At 68.8% G+C, this 16,225-nt stretch overlaps 1 protein-coding gene across 2 annotated transcripts; it reads left to right on the top strand.

The window, feature by feature from the left end:
* The first annotated feature begins 330 nt into the window (after window positions 1–330).
* CFP (complement factor properdin) lies at window positions 331–16,127 on the top strand. Of its 2 annotated transcripts, none has more exons than XM_089770195.1 (10): window positions 331–487; window positions 576–723; window positions 1,445–1,608; window positions 4,021–4,191; window positions 8,514–8,711; window positions 8,812–8,985; window positions 11,073–11,267; window positions 12,113–12,224; window positions 15,187–15,344; window positions 15,925–16,127. In XM_089770195.1, the coding sequence occupies exons 1-10, from the start codon at window positions 424–426 to the stop codon at window positions 15,927–15,929; spliced, it is 1,389 nt and encodes a 462-aa protein (XP_089626321.1). In that variant the 5' UTR covers window positions 331–423; the 3' UTR covers window positions 15,930–16,127. The 2 variants fall into 2 exon arrangements, with proteins under 2 accessions (XP_089626321.1, XP_089626322.1); XM_089770196.1 differs by having other exon boundaries at window positions 352–487; window positions 579–723.
* Window positions 16,128–16,225: the final 98 nt, after the last annotated feature.

The following is a 16,225-nucleotide window of genomic DNA, read 5'->3' on the forward strand; positions in this document are numbered from 1 at the left end:
CACCGGTGGGTCAATTGTTGAGCGCCATGGTACGCGAGACGCTGGGCTGGGCACGGGCGCCCGTCCGCCGGGGCCGGGGGGCCGGTGCAGCCGGACACAGGGGCTCCCTGGCCACCCCCCTGGGGTCCCGTCCGCGCTGGGCGCCCCGGGCTGTGGGGAGCGCCCTGAGGCCGGGGTGAGGGGCAGGAGTGGGGAAGGCCCCTCAGCCCAGCCAGCCCCTCGCGGAGCCAAAGGCAGGGAGTGAGCCCCCCCCCCCCCCGAGCTGAAAGCCAGTTCGGCCCCCCCTCCCCCCCTCGCAGAGTCACTGCCAGAGGGAAGTTGGGGGGGGGAGTGGCTGGAGGAGAATTTCCTCCCCCCCCTTCCCTGTGCGGCTCAGTGTCTCCAGCCACAGTCTGTGCGGCCGCGTCCGTCCGTCCCGGCTCCATGGCGGGGGCTGTGACCTCTGCCCTCTGGCTGGCGCTGTGCTGGGCTCTGGCCCCCCTTGCAGGTACCGGGCGGGGGGGGTCTGTGTCCGTGGGCCGGGGGGGGCCCTTTCCGCCCGTCTCTCCGGTCTCACGCCCTCCCCCCCCCCCCAGCAGGTGCGCAGGACGGGCTGTGCTACGAGCGATTCACGGCCGGGGGCTGCCAGGACCTGCTGGGGGAGAACGTGTCCCAGGAGGACTGCTGCCTGAACCCCCGCTACGGGCACCGCCCGCGCCCCGGGGCCCCCTGCCAGCCCTGCCGGTGAGTCTGCCCCCGCCCCTCCCCCAGCTCCAACCCCTTAACTCTGCCCCTCAGCCCTAACCTGAGCCTCCGTCACAGAGTGGGGGGGTCCCCGGGCCCTGCACCCCCCACCCCCCCGCAGCCAGGGGGGGCTCTCAGGCGGCGGCTAGGCGAGAAGGGCCAGCGGGTCCCAAACTCCCCCCCCCCCAGCAGCAAAACTTGTTGAGCGAAAGAAAACGGGAACAGACGGGCCGAGAAACAAAACTCGGGGGAGAATCGACGGGGGAGGGGCTGGGTCGTCTCGCGCCCCCCTGGAGTTTCTCCCCCCCCCAGCTTGGGAACCATGGCTGGGTGCCAGGGACACAGCCTGGGGGGGCGGGGACAGAGCCAGGGCCCTGCCCAGCCCCCAAGCCAGGGGAAACCCGAACTCCTGCCCCCAGCCACTCCTCGCCCAGCGCCCTAGGCAGCCGCACCCCTGGCTTGTTCGGATTCCCGGCCCCAGGTGTTACCTGCTGTCACCTGGGCTGGGGCCTTCTCCAGGGAGTCGCGCCCCGCCGCCCCCTCCAGCTGGCGCCGCCCTGCCTGGGGAAACTGAGGCACGCGCACAGCGTCCCTGCAGCGCCGCCCCGCCCAGCAAAGCGAGCAGGGGACCCCGAGAGTCCGCACAGCCCCCCCCCCCGCCAGCGAGCCCGGCCCCTCGGCCCTGCCCCGGGCAATCAGCCGGGCTCCGTGCCGCCCGCAGGCCGGCCGAGTGGAGCGAGTGGACGCCCTGGAGCCCCTGCTCCGTGTCCTGCGGGGAGGGGACGCAGCGGCGCAGCCAGGTCTGCCAGGGGCTGGGCCAGTGCCCCGAGGGCCAGCGGAAGAGGCGGGAGGTTCAAGCCTGCAGCCTGAGCGATTGCTGCCCCGGTGAGTCCCCCGCCCCCCGCGCCCCCCATGGCTACTGCCCCTGTCCCACAGCGCCCCCTGCTGGGGACCCCCTGCCCCACGGCCTCCCACAGCGCCCCCTGCTGGGGACCCCCTGCCCCTCGGCCTCCCACAGCGCCCCCTGCTGGGGACCCCCTGCCCCACGGCCTCCCACAGCGCCCCCTGCCGGGGAACCCCTGCCCCACGGCCTCCCACAGCGCCCCCTGCTGGGGAACCCCTGCCCCACGGCCTCCCACAGCGCCCCCTGCCGGGGACCCCCTGCCCCACGGCCTCCCACAGCGCCCCCTGCCGGGGACCCCCTGCCCCTCGGCCTCCCACAGCGCCCCCTGCCGGGGACCCCCTGCCCCACGGCCTCCCACAGCGCCCCCTGCCGGGGACCCCTGCCCCACGGCCTCCCACAGCGCCCCCTGCTGGGGACCCCCTGCCCCTCGGCCTCCCACAGCGCCCCCTGCTGGGGACCCCCTGCCCCACGGCCTCCCACAGCGCCCCCTGCCGGGGACCCCCTGCCCCACGGCCTCCCACAGCGCCCCCTGCCGGGGAACCCCTGCCCCACGGCCTCCCACAGCGCCCCCTGCCGGGGACCCCCTGCCCCACGGCCTCCCACAGCGCCCCCTGCCGGGGACCCCCTGCCCCTCGGCCTCCCACAGCGCCCCCTGCCGGGGACCCCCTGCCCCACGGCCTCCCACAGCGCCCCCTGCCGGGGACCCCCTGCCCCTCGGCCTCCCACAGCGCCCCCTGCCGGGGACCCCCTGCCCCACGGCCTCCCACACCGCCCTCTGCCGGGGACCCCCTGCCCCACGGCCTCCCACAGCGCCCCCTGCCGGGGACCCCCTGCCCCACGGCCTCCCACAGCGCCCCCTGCTGGGGACCCCCTGCCCCACGGCCTCCCACAGCGCCCCTTGCCGGGGACCCCCTGCCCCACGGCCTCCCACACCGCCCTCTGCCGGGGACCCCCTGCCCCACGGCCTCCCACAGCGGCCCCTGCTGGGGAACCCCTGCCCCACGGCCTCCCACAGCGCCCCCTGCTGGGGACCCGCTGCCCCACGGCCTCCCACAGCGCCCCCTGCTGGGGACCCCCTGCCCCACGGCCTCCCACAGCGCCCCTTGCCGGGGACCCCCTGCCCCACGGCCTCCCACACCGCCCTCTGCCGGGGACCCCCTGCCCCACGGCCTCCCACAGCGCCCCCTGCCGGGGACCCCCTGCCCCACGGCCTCCCACAGCGCCCCCTGCTGGGGACCCCCTGCCCCACGGCCTCCCACAGCGCCCCTTGCCGGGGACCCCCTGCCCCACGGCCTCCCACACCGCCCTCTGCCGGGGACCCCCTGCCCCACGGCCTCCCACAGCGGCCCCTGCTGGGGAACCCCTGCCCCACGGCCTCCCACAGCGCCCCCTGCTGGGGACCCGCTGCCCCACGGCCTCCCACAGCGCCCCCTGCCGGGGACCCCCTGCCCCACGGCCTCCCACAGCGCCCCCTGCCGGGGACCCCCTGCCCCTCGGCCTCCCACAGCGCCCCCTGCCGGGGACCCCCTGCCCCTCGGCCTCCCACAGCGCCCCCTGCCCCACGGCCTCCCACACCGCCCTCTTCTGGGGACCCCCTGCCCCACGGCCTCCCACAGCGCCCTCTGCTGGGGACCCGCTGCCCCACGGCCTCCCACAGCGCCCTCTGCTGGGGACCCGCTGCCCCACGGCCTCCCACAGCGCCCCCTGCCGGGGACCGCCTGCCCCACGGCCTCCCACAGCGCCCCCTGCCGGGGACCCGCTGCCCCACGGCCTCCCACAGCGCCCCCTGCTGGGGACCCCCTGCCCCACGGCCTCCCACAGCGCCCCCTGCTGGGGACCCCCTGCCCCACGGCCTCCCACCGCGCCCCCTGCTGGGGACCCCCTTGCACTGCAGTCCCCCTCTTTTGCCCCCCGTGGGAAAGGCTGGGGCTGGAGTAGCTGGGAGCTCCCGGGGCTTCTGTCTCGTTCAGCACTTTCACTTCCCTCCTGTGGATGCTGGTCCTCCCAGGACCCCCCCCTACCGGAAATGGAAACTTCCTGAACCTAGCTGCTGGGGGTGGGGTGCTGCTCAGAGAGGCCCATGGCAGTGACAGGGGCCTGGGAGGGGAGAGAGGCAGAGGAGAGGGGGGCAGGAAGCCCGGACTGGAGTGGCTCTTTGGGAGGGGAATTTGGGGGGGAGGGCAGGAAGGGTCTCTGGGGAGGGCTAGGGGGAGGGGTCCCTGCAGATGGGGGGGCAAGGGCCAGAACTGGTCTGTGAGGGGGGAGGGGCAGGAGGGGGTGGCCGGGGAGGGGCTCTCATGGGAGGGGCAGGTGGGTGGGGTCAGAACGGGGAAGGGGTCTGCCTCAGGTCTTCCCCCCCCATCCCGCGCTGACACCCTCCCCTCCCCCCGCAGTGATGGGGGGCTGGTCGGCCTGGGCCCCCTGGAGCTCTTGCTCCGTGACTTGCAGTGAGGGGGTGAAGAGGCGGGTCCGGAGCTGCACCGAGCCAGCGCCCGTCTGTGGGGGGTCCTGCCAGGGTCCATCCACGGAGACCCAGCCCTGCGACACCCACAAGATCTGCCCCAGTGAGTGGCGGGGGAGGGGGAAGGTCTGGGGGCGGGGCAGGTTCTGGGCAGCTGGTGGTGCTTTTACACGGGCCTACCCCTGCCACCCTCACAAGCCGACAGGAGGAAGGAGGGAGCTACAGAGCGGGCCAAGGGCCTGGGGAAGGTGGGGGTGGATGAACAGGCATGGTTGGGTGGGAGGAGGGGGAAGGAATGGTGGGACGCGGGGGGGGGGTGTACACTCTGGGGGAGGGGGAAGGAATGGCGGGACGCGGGGGGGCTGTACACTCTGGAGGAGGGGGAAGGAATGGTGGGACGCGGGGGGGCTGTACACTCTGGAGGAGGGGGAAGGAACGGTGGGACGCGGGGGGGGTGTACACTCTGGAGGAGGGGGAAGGAACGGCGGGACGCGGGGGGGCTGTACACTCTGGAGGAGGGGGAAGGAACGGTGGGACGCGGGGGGGCTGTACACTCTGGAGGAGGGGGAAGGAATGGCGGATGGGGGGGTACACTGGAGGAGGGGGAAGGAATGGCGGACGGGGGGGCTGTACACTCTGGAGGAGGGGGAAGGAACGGCGGGACGCGGGGGGGTGTACACTCTGGGGGAAGGGGAAGGAACGGTGGGACGCGGGGGGGGTGTACACTCTGGGGGAGGGGGAAGGAATGGCGGACGGGGGGGTACACTGGAGGAGGGGGAAGGAATGGTGGGATGCGGGGGGGTGTACACTCTGGGGGAGGGGGAAGGAATGGCGGACGGGGGGGTACACTGGAGGAGGGGGAAGGAATGGTGGGACGCGGGGGGGGTGTACACTCTGGGGGAGGGGGAAGGAATGGCGGATGGGGGGGTACACTGGAGGAGGGGGAAGGAATGGCGGACGGGGGGGGCTGTACACTCTGGAGGAGGGGGAAGGAACGGCGGGACGCGGGGGGGGGTGTACACTCTGGGGGAGGGGGAAGGAACGGTGGGACGCGGGGGGGGGGGGGTGTACACTCTGGGGGAGGGGGAAGGAATGGCGGACGGGGGGGGCTGTACACTCTAGAGGAGGGGGAAGGAACGGTGGGACGCGGGGGGGGCTGTACACTCTGGAGGAGGGGGAAGGAATGGCGGGGGGGGGGGGGTGTACACTCTGGAGGAGGGGGAAGGAACGGTGGGACGCGGGGGGGGGGTGTACACTCTGGAGGAGGGGGAAGGAACGGTGGGACGGGGGGGGGGTGTACACTCTGGAGGAGGGGGAAGGAACGGCGGGACGCGGGGGGGGGTGTACACTCTGGAGGAGGGGGAAGGAACGGCGGGACGGGGGGGGGGTGTACACTCTGGAGGAGGGGGAAGGAACGGTGGGACGCGGGGGGGGGGGGGTGTACACTCTGGGGGAGGGGGAAGGAATGGCGGACGGGGGGGCTGTACACTCTGGAGGAGGGGGAAGGAACGGCGGGACGCGGGGGGGGGTGTACACTCTGGGGGAGGGGGAAGGAATGGCAGATGGGGGGGTACACTGGAGGAGGGGGAAGGAATGGCGGATGGGGGGGTACACTGGAGGAGGGGGAAGGAACGGCGGACGGGGGGTACACTGGAGGAGGGGGAAGGAACGGCAGACGGGGGGGGTACACTGGAGGAGGGGGAAGGAACGGCGGACGGGGGGGGTACACTGGAGGAGGGGGAAGGAACGGCGGACGGGGGGGTACACTGGAGGAGGGGGAAGGAACGGCGGGACGTGGGGGGGCTGTACACACTGGAGGAGGGGGAAGGAACGGCGGGACGCGGGGAGGGTGTACACTCTGGGGGAGGGGGAAGGAATGGCGGACGGGGGGGTACACTGGAGGAGGGGGAAGGAACGGCGGACGGGGGGGGTACACTGGAGGAGGGGGAAGGAACGGCGGACGGGGGGGGTACACTGGAGGAGGGGGAAGGAACGGCGGACGGGGGGGGTACACTGGAGGAGGGGGAAGGAACGGCGGACGGGGGGGGCTGTACACTCTTGTGGCCCTGGCTCCGCTCTGGTTGGGCTGTCACTGGGTGCTGGGCCGTGCTGTAGGAGACCCTGCTAGTCTCTGCAGCCCGGCAGACGCTGTCCGGGGTCACACACAGCACAGACACCAGTGGCTGCCCCAGCCGAGTGGATCGGTGCGCAGCCAGCTGGAGACGGGTCAAGGGGGCCCTGCTGTGCAGGTTCGGGCTGCCCCGAGCGTACAGGGAGAAGTTCTGGGGGCGCTGAGGGGCAGGGGCAGACCGAGGTGGACCTGGCCTCCCGCCTGGCACAACGCTGCTGCACGTAGGTGCTCGGGGCGGGGGCCCGGACCCCAGAGGGCTGCTCAAGCTGCTGATGCGGGAGCAGTTCTGTGAAGCCTGCCCGCCCAGGCTGAGGCTCTAGGACCGGCAGCCGGAGGAGCCCACGGCGCGGGGAGGCCAGTGGACGAGTTGCCGGGCGGCTGGTCCGGGTGTGACCGGGAGTCGTGGAGAGAACGGGAATCGCGCAGGGACCGGTTCTCGGCTGAGCGACGGGGGAAATCACAAGAGATGGGCCAGCCGGGGCCCGTGGGACCTGCCCTGCCATCGCTGCGGGCAAAGAGGCCACCAGAGGGCTCAGTGCCCCAGGCACCAGGCCCGGCCCCACAACCCGAGACTCTGCAGAGTTAACAGTCTGGGCTGGGGGAGGAGCAGGCTGCCCAGGGCCGGGGGCTGGCTGGCAGACCTCAGCTCAAGGAGTGGGGGGAGGACGCTGCGGAGGCGGAGCTCTCCCTGGGGCAGGGCGGCCCCAGCAGCATGAATCCCTCCTGCCCCTGGAGGTGGATGGCAGGGAGGTGACGGGCTTCTGGGACTCGGGGGTGGAGGTGGCACTGGCCCGGCCCAATATAGTGGCCCCAGACCAGCATAGGCCAGTAGGGGTCACCCACAGCACAACTCAGCACCCAGTGACCGCAAAACCAGAGTGGAGCCAGGCCACAAGAGCGGACGCCCCCTCCCCACCCCGCGTCACAGCTGGCCGTGGGTGGGGAGGGACGGGTGGTGGTGAATGGGGTGATGGGCAGGGAGTGGGATGGCTGAGTGGGGGGGATGAACTGGTGGGTGGCTGAGAAGAGGATGATTATGTGAAGGATGGATGGGGGTGTGGATGGGGGATGGGTGGAATGGTATAGTTGGATGGGGGATGGATGGGAAGGGATGGCTAGGTGGGGGATGGGTGGGTTGTTGGATGGGGGATGGATGGGAAGGGATGGTTGGGTGGGGGATGGGTGGGTTGTTGGATGGGGGATGGATGGGAAGGGATGGCTAGGTGGGGGATGGGTGGGTTGTTGGATGGGGGATGGATGGGAAGGGATGGTTGGGTGGGGGATGGGTGGGTTGTTGAATGGGGGATGGATGGGAAGGGATGGTTGGGTGGGGGATGGGTGGGTTGTTGGATGGGGGATGGATGGGAAGGGATAGTTGGGTGGGAGATGGGTGGGTTGTTGGATGGGGGATGGATGGGAAGGGATGGTTGGGTGGGGGATGGGTGGGTGGGAGATGGGTGGGTTGTTGGACGGGGGATAGGAAGGGAGGGGTAGTTGGGTGGATGGATGGGGCATTGAATGGGGGATGCGTGGGTTGTTGGATGGGGGATGGGTGGGTGGGAGATGGGTGGGTTGTTGGATGGGGGATGGATGGGAAGGGATGGTTGGGTGGGGGATGGGTGGGTTGTTGGATGGGGGATGGATGGGAAGGGATAGTTGGGTGGGAGATGGGTGGGTTGTTGGATGGGGGATGGATGGGAAGGGATGGTTGGGTGGGGGATGGGTGGGTGGGAGATGGGTGGGTTGTTGGATGAGGGATAGGAAGGGAGGGGTAGTTGGGTGGATGGATGGGGCATTGAATAGGGATGGGTGGGTTGTTGTATGGGGGATGGGTGGGTGGGAGATGGGTGGGTTGTTGGATGGGGGATGGATGGGAAGGGATGGTTGGGTGAGGGATGGGTGGGTGGGTTGTTGGATGGGGGATGGATGGGAAGGGATGGTTGGGGGGGGATGGGTGGGTGGGAGATGGGTGGGTTGTTGGATGGGGGATGGATGGGAAGGGATGGGTGGGTGGGAGATGGGTGGGTGGTTGGACGGGGGATGGGTGGGAAGGGATGGTTGGGTGGGGGATGGGTGGGTGGGAGATGGGTGGGTTGTTGGACAGGGGATAGGAAGGGAGGGGTAGTTGGGTGGATGGATGGGGCATTGAATGGGGGATGTGTGGGTTGTTGGATGGGGGATAGGAAGGGAGGGGTAGTTGGGTGGATGGATGGGGCATTGAATGGGGGATGGGTGGCCAGGTTGGCATGAAAGGCTACTCCCAGCACTGGCATCTTCTCTCTCCCACTCTGTAGCTCATGGGAACTGGGGCAGCTGGGGGACATGGGGTCCCTGTTCTGCCACGTGCTCTCCAGAGGGGGCAGGGCTGAAACCCCAGCAGCGACGCCGGCGTGTTTGCAATAGCCCCGCACCCTCCAAAGTCCCCCCTGGACTCCCCTGCCCTGGATCAGACAGTGAGGACCAGGCCTGCCCGGGGCTGCCCTACTGCCCAGGTGAGAACGTCCCTCCTGTCTCCCTGGCCTGCGGCCACGTCCCATCTGCCCACCTTGGGGCTGGGTTTCCCATGCTGATCTCTGGCTCTGTCCTGCCCAGTGGATGGTAGCTGGAGTGCCTGGAAGCCGCTGGGTCCCTGCTCTGTGACCTGTGGCCTTGGCCGGATAATGGAGAAACGTTTTTGTAACAACCCAGCGCCACAGCACGGTGGAAAGAACTGCCCAGGGCTGGACACACAGTCACATTTCTGCAACACTAAAACACCCTGCCCAGGTAAGGGGGCAGGGCCAGGCAGCGTGCCCTGGATGGGGGTGGGGGAAGGGACACACACTGTCCCAGGACGGGAGGGCAGGTGCAGGGATGGGACAAGAGGTGCAGGAAAGAAGGTGCAGAGGCTGGATCAGGAAGAGGGTAACATGGTGGGATGCAGAGATGGAGGGAGGGATGAAAAGTGATGGTTGTGTGAATGGAGGGGTGTGCCTTGGGATGGACAGATGGAAGCGCAGATGGATGAACTAACCAATGGCTTGGTGTGTGGGAATGGATCAAAGCATGAGTGGATGGCTGAATGGATGGGTGGGGAGGGATGGTCAGGTGTGGGCAAGGGATGGCTGTGTAGTTGAATGGGAGAATGGGGGAGGGATGGTTGATCGGGGGAAGGATGGATGAATGGGTAAATTCATGGGTGGATTGATGGATCAGTAGTTGGTTAGGTCAATGGACAGATGACAGTGGATGGATGGATGATGGGTGGCTAGGTCAATGGATGGATGATTGGTTGATTGATTGGTTGGTTAGGTGGGTGGATGGGTGGTGACTCGATGGATGGATGGTTGGGTGGGTGGGTGGATGGATGATTGGTTGCTCAGGTGGGTGGATGGATGATTGGTTGGTAGATAGGTGTGTGGGTCGATGGCTGGGTGATTGGTTGGTTGGGTGGATGGGTCGATGGATGGATGATTGGTTGGTTTGTTGGGTGGATGGATGGATGCGTGTGTTGATGGATGGATGATTGGTTGGGTGGGTGGATGGGTGGGTCGATGGATGGACGGTTGGTTGGTTGGTTGGGTGGATGCGTGTGTTGATGGATGGATGATTGGTTGGGTGGATGGGTGGGTCGATGGATGGACGGTTGGTTGGTTGGGTGGATGCGTGTGTTGATGGATGGATGATTGGTTGGTTGGTTGGTTAGACGGGTGGGAGGGTTGATTGATGTGTGATTGGTAGGCAGATTTCTGGGCAGTTAGATTGAGGATGGCTAGGTAGGTAAACGAATGGACTTGTCAATGAGTGCTAAGCCAATAAGTGGGAGGTTGGGAGCTTAAATGGTTAGATGGTTGGGTGAGTCAGTAGATGGATGATGGGTGGGTACGTTGGTGTGTGGCTAGATGATTGGCTGGTTCAATGGGTGCATGGATGGATGGGTGGGTCTATGGGTGGGTGGATGGGTAAATGGCAGGATGGCTCAATGGATGTGTTGTTGGATGTATGGGTGGGTCAATGGGTGGATGGATGGGTCAAAGGGTAGATGGATGGGTGGGTCAATTAATGGGTGGGTCAATGGATCAGGGATTGGAGGGTTGGGCTGATGGATGAATAGCTCAATGGGTGGAGGGGTCAGTGGGTGATTGGAGGGTTGGATGGGGGGTTGGGTTGACAGACGAACGGGTCGGTGGGCAGGGGGTTGGGTTGACGGACGAACGGGTCGGTGGGCGGGGGGTTGGGTTGACGGACGAACGGGTCGGTGGGCGGGGGGGTGGGTTGACGGACGAACGGGTCGGTGGGCAGGGGGGTGGGTTGACGGACGAACGGGACGGTGGGCGGGGGTTGGGTTGACGGACGAACGGGTCGGTGGGCGGGGGGTGGGGTTGACGGACGAACGGGTCGGTGGGCGGGGGGTTGGGTTGACGGACGAACGGGTCGGTGGGCGGGGGTTGGGTTGACGGACGAAAGGGACGGTGGGCGGGGGTTGGGTTGACGGACGAACGGGTCGGTGGGCGGGGGGGTGGGTTGACGGACGAACGGGTCGGTGGGCGGGGGGTTGGGTTGACGGACGAACGGGTCGGTGGGCGGGGGGGTGGGTTGACGGACGAACGGGTCGGTGGGCAGGGGGGTGGGTTGACGGACGAACGGGTCGGTGGGCGGGGGGGTGGGTTGACGGACGAACGGGTCGGTGGGCGGGGGTTGGGTTGACGGACGAACGGGACGGTGGGCGGGGGTTGGGTTGACGGACGAACGGGTCAGTGGGCGGGGGGGTTGGGTTGACGGACGAACGGGTCGGTGGGCGGGGGGTTGGGGGTTGTGTGTGGGGACTCACAGTCTCACCCTGCTGTCTCTGGGGCTCTCCATCTCTCCCCCAGTGGATGGGCACTGGGCGGACTGGGCGAACTGGTCCCCTTGCGTCCGGCCCGGTTTCACCGGGGACATTAACTGCCAGGAGATTGTGGGTCAGCAGAAGCGCACGCGGGAGTGCCTGGGGCGCGCCCACAATGGGAAGCGCTGTGACGGGAGTTACATCCAGTTCCGCAGCTGCTACAGCATGAATTGGTGCAAATGTGAGTGTCTGGGGTGGGCAGGTGGGGTTCCGGGCTGGAGGGGCCTCTGGGTGTGACCTGAGGGGTTCCAGGCTGGAGGGGCCTCTGGGTGTGACCTGGGGGGTTCAGGGCTGGAGGGGCCTCTGGGTGTGACCTGGGGGGTTCCAGGCTGGAGGGGCCTCTGGGTGTGACCTGGGGTGTTCCGGGTTGGAAGGGGACTCTGGGTGTGACCTGGGGGGTTCCAGGCTGGAGGGGGCCTCTGGGTGTGACCTGGGGGGTTCCAGGCTGGAGGGGGCCTCTGGGTGTGACCTGGGGGTTCCGGGTTGGAGGGGCCCCTGGGTGTGACCTGGGGGGTTCCGGGTTGGAGGGGCCCCTGGGTGTGACCTGGGGTGTTCCGGGTTGGAAGGGGACTCTGGGTGTGACCTGGGGGTTCCGGGTTGGAGGGGCCCCTGGGTGTGACCTGGGGGGTTCCGGGTTGGAAGGGGACTCTGGGTGTGACCTGGGGGTTCCAGGTTGGAGGGGCCCCTGGGTGTGACCTGGGGGGTTCCGGGTTGGAGGGGCCCCTGGGTGTGACCTGGGGTGTTCCGGGTTGGAAGGGGACTCTGGGTGTGACCTGGGGGTTCCAGGCTGGAGGGGGCCTCTGGGTGTGACCTGGGGGGTTCCAGGCTGGAGGGGGCCTCTGGGTGTGACCTGGGGGTTCCGGGTTGGAGGGGCCTCTGGGTGTGACCTGGGGGGTTCTAGGCTGGAGGGGGCCTCTGGGTGTGACCTGGGGGGTTCCGGGCTGGATGGATTCATGGGTCTGATCGTGGGGGGAAGGGCAGGACACCGTGCTCCCGCCCTCACTGGGGTCTGTGCTGGCTCCCCAGTGGAGGGTCAGTGGTCAGACTGGAGTCCCTGGGGGCTCTGCCTCCCGGATTGCGGGGAGAACCCTGTGAAGATTCGGAAGCGCGTTTGTGAACCCACGTACCCCAAATTCTCGTGAGTGTGACCAGCTGGGGGAGGGAGGAAATACCAGGGCCCGTGGCGCTGACCCGGGAGTGGGGATACGAGGAGGGGGAGGGGGTCTGACCCGGGAGCAGGGATACCTGGCGGGGGGGGTCTGACCCAGGAGCAGGGATACCTGGTGGGGGGGGTCTGCCCCAGGAGCAGGGATACCTGGCAGGGGGGGTCTGCCCCAGGAGCAGGGATACCTGGTGGGGGGGGTCTGCCCCAGGAGCAGGGATACCTGGTGGGGGGGAATGACCCAGGATCAGGGATACCTGGCGGGGGGGGTCTGACCCGGGAGCAGGGATACCTGGCGGGGGGGTCTGCCCCAGGAGCAGGGATACCTGGTGGGGGGATCTGACCCAGGAGCAGGGATACCTGGTGGGGGGGGAATGACCCAGGATCAGGGATACCTGGCAGGGGGGATCTGACCCGGGAGCAGGGATACCTGGCAGGGGGGATCTGACCCGGGAGCAGGGATACCTGGTGGGGGGGGTCTGACCCGGGAGCAGGGATACCTGGCGGGGGGGGGTCTGCCCCAGGAGCAGGGATACCTGGCGGGGGGGGTCTGCCCCAGGAGCAGGGATACCTGGCGGGGGGGGTCTGCCCCAGGAGCAGGGATACCTGGCGGGGGGGGTCTGCCCCAGGATCAGGGATACCTGGGGGGGGGGGGGTCTGCCCCAGGAGCAGGGATACCTGGCGGGGGGGGTCTGACCCAGGAGCAGGGATACCTGGTGGGGGGGGGATGACCCGGGAGCAGGGATACCTGGCAGGGGGGGTCTGCCCCAGGAGCAGGGATACCTGGCGGGGGGGAATGACCCGGGAGCAGGGATACCTGGCGGGGGGGTCTGCCCCAGGAGCAGGGATACCTGGCGGGGAGGGTCTGCCCCGGGAGCAGGGATACCTGGCGGGGGGGGTCTGCCCCAGGAGCAGGGATACCTGGCGGGGGGGTCTGCCCCAGGAGCAGGGATACCTGGTGGGGGGGGTCTGCCCCAGGAGCAGGGATACCTGGCGGGGGGGGTCTGACCCGGGAGCAGGGATACCTGGCGGGGGGGGGTCTGCCCCAGGAGCAGGGATACCTGGCGGGGGGGGGTCTGCCCCAGGAGCAGGGATACCTGGCAGGGGGGGATCTGACCCGGGAGCAGGGATACCTGGCGGGGGGGTCTGCCCCAGGAGCAGGGATACCTGGCGGGGGGGGTCTGCCCCAGGAGCAGGGATACCTGGCGGGGGGGGTCTGACCCAGGAGCAGGGATACCTGGCGGGGGGGGAATGACCCGGGAGCAGGGATACCTGGCGGGGGGGGAATGACCCGGGAGCAGGGATACCTGGTGGGGGGGAATGACCCGGGATCAGGGATACCTGGTGGGGGGGGGGTCTGCCCCAGGAGCAGGGATACCTGGCGGGGGGGGTCTGACCCAGGAGCAGGGATACCTGGCGGGGGGGGTCTGACCCAGGAGCAGGGATACCTGGTGGGGGGGGGGTCTGCCCCAGGAGCAGGGATACCTGGCGGGGGGGGTCTGACCCAGGAGCAGGGATACCTGGTGGGGGGGGTCTGACCCGGGAGCAGGGATACCTGGCGGGGGGGGTCTGCCCCAGGAGCAGGGATACCTGGCGGGGGGGGAATGACCCGGGAGCAGGGATACCTGGCGGGGGGGGTCTGCCCCAGGAGCAGGGATACCTGGCGGGGAGGGTCTGCCCCGGGAGCAGGGATACCTGGCGGGGGGGGTCTGCCCCAGGAGCAGGGATACCTGGCGGGGGGGTCTGCCCCAGGATCAGGGATACCTGGTGGGGGGGGGGTCTGCCCCAGGAGCAGGGATACCTGGCGGGGGGGGTCTGACCCGGGAGCAGGGATACCTGGCGGGGGGGGTCTGCCCCAGGAGCAGGGATACCTGGCGGGGGGGGGTCTGCCCCAGGAGCAGGGATACCTGGCAGGGGGGGATCTGACCCGGGAGCAGGGATACCTGGCGGGGGGGTCTGCCCCAGGAGCAGGGATACCTGGCGGGGGGGGTCTGCCCCAGGAGCAGGGATACCTGGCGGGGGGGGTCTGACCCAGGAGCAGGGATACCTGGCGGGGGGGGAATGACCCGGGAGCAGGGATACCTGGCGGGGGGGAATGACCCGGGAGCAGGGATACCTGGTGGGGGGGGAATGACCCGGGATCAGGGATACCTGGTGGGGGGGGGGTCTGCCCCAGGAGCAGGGATACCTGGCGGGGGGGGTCTGACCCAGGAGCAGGGATACCTGGCGGGGGGGGTCTGACCCAGGAGCAGGGATACCTGGCGGGGAGGGTCTGCCCCAGGATCAGGGATACCTGGCGGGGGGGTCTGCCCCAGGATCAGGGATACCTGGTGGGGGGGGGGTCTGCCCCAGGAGCAGGGATACCTGGCGGGGGGGGGTCTGCCCCAGGATCAGGGATACCTGGCGGGGGGGGGTCTGCCCCAGGATCAGGGATACCTGGTGGGGGGGGGGTCTGCCCCAGGATCAGGGATACCTGGTGGGGGGGGGGTCTGACCCAGGAGCAGGGATACCTGGCGGGGGGGCCTGCCCCGGGAGCAGGGATACCTGGCGGGGGGGGGTCTGACCCAGGAGCAGGGATACCTGGCGGGGAGGGTCTGCCCCAGGAGCAGGGATACCTGGCGGGGGGGGTCTGACCCAGGAGCAGGGATACCTGGCGGGGGGGGTCTGACCCAGGAGCAGGGATACCTGGTGGGGGGGGTCTGCCCCAGGAGCAGGGATACCTGGCGGGGAGGGTCTGCCCCAGGAGCAGGGATACCTGGCGGGGGGGTCTGACTCAGTGGGAGCTTGGGGGGTCTGATCTGAGGGTGGAGCTACCAGGACTGGAGAGCCCCGTGGGTCTGATCGGGGGGGGGATACCAAGCTGGGGGGCCCTGTGGGTCTGTTCCAGAGGCCCGGGGGTGGGGGCTGGGCCCGGTGCTGATCTCTCCCCTCCCCCCAGGATGACGACCCAAGGAGTGGGGATGGTGGAGTCAGTGAACGTGAGCTTCTGGGGCAAACCGCTGCCCAGTTGCCAGCCCCTTGAGGGGCAGAGCCGGGAGGTGAAAGAGAAGGAGCCGTGTCTCAACATGCCCCCCTGCATGGAGGAGCAGGAGGATGGTGAGCTGGAGGGTGGGGTGGGGGGTGAGTGGGTCAGAGTTAGGGGGCTGGGAGCCAGGAATCCTGGGTTCTGGGGGGAAGTGGGGCCTAGTGGTTAAAGCAGGGGGCTGGGAGCCAGGAATCCTGGGTTCTGGGGGGAAGTGGGGCCTAGTGGTTAAAGCAGGGGGCTGGGAGCCAGGAATCCTGGGTTCTGGGGGGGAGTGGGGCCTAGTGGTTAAAGCAGGGGGCTGGGAGCCAGGAATCCTGGGTTCTGGGGGAAGTGGGGCCTAGTGGTTAAAGCAGGGGGCTGGGAGCCAGGAATCCTGGGTTCTGGGGGGAGTGAGGCCTAGTGGTTAAAGCAGGGGGCTGGGAGCCAGGAATCCTGGGTTCTGGGGGGAAGTGAGGCCTAGTGGTTAAAGCAGGGGGCTGGGAGCCAGGAATCCTGGGTTCTGGGGGGAAGTGAGGCCTAGTGGTTAAAGCAGGCCCTGTCTCCCACCTCAGGCGCTAAGGGCAGGGAGTAGCATGGGGCATGGGACCTGGCCTGGGGGCGAGATGGGGGGTGCACACACAGTTTAACCCTTTCACTGCCTGTTCTTCCCAGACTGATCTGGCAGGAGCCATGCGAAGGTGCCCCCATCCCCCGAAAGGAGCCAGGAGCTCTCCGACAGCCCCTCTCTGCCCCCCTTCCCTACGGAAACGCAACGGCGCCCCCCCTGCATGATGACCCTCTGGCACCCCGCCCTCCAGAGCCCCCCCTTTGCTGTGGGGTATGAGAATCCATCGCAATAAAGCAAGCTAATGGGACCCACTGGGCTGTGTGTGGGGGGGATGGGGACTAGTGGTTAGAGTGCGGGACAGGGCTGGGAGACAGGACACCTGGGTTCTCTCCGTGGCTCTGGAAG

The sequence above is a fragment of the Pelodiscus sinensis genome, chromosome 18 (genome assembly GCF_052426305.1).
Source record: "Pelodiscus sinensis isolate ZL-2025 chromosome 18, ASM5242630v1, whole genome shotgun sequence".
NCBI lineage: Eukaryota > Metazoa > Chordata > Testudines > Trionychidae > Pelodiscus > Pelodiscus sinensis.

Excerpts from the sequence above, each read along its gene's own strand:
- CFP (XM_089770195.1), top strand. The coding sequence starts at position 424 with ATGGCGGGGGCTGTGACCTCTGCCCTCTGGCTGGCGCTGTGCTGGGCT. Across the intron at positions 488-575 it reads GGCTCTGGCCCCCCTTGCAG|CAGGTGCGCAGGACGGGCTG; the intron begins GTACCGGGCGGG and ends CCCCCCCCCCAG. Across the intron at positions 12,225-15,186 it reads CCCACGTACCCCAAATTCTC|GATGACGACCCAAGGAGTGG; the intron begins GTGAGTGTGACC and ends CCCTCCCCCCAG.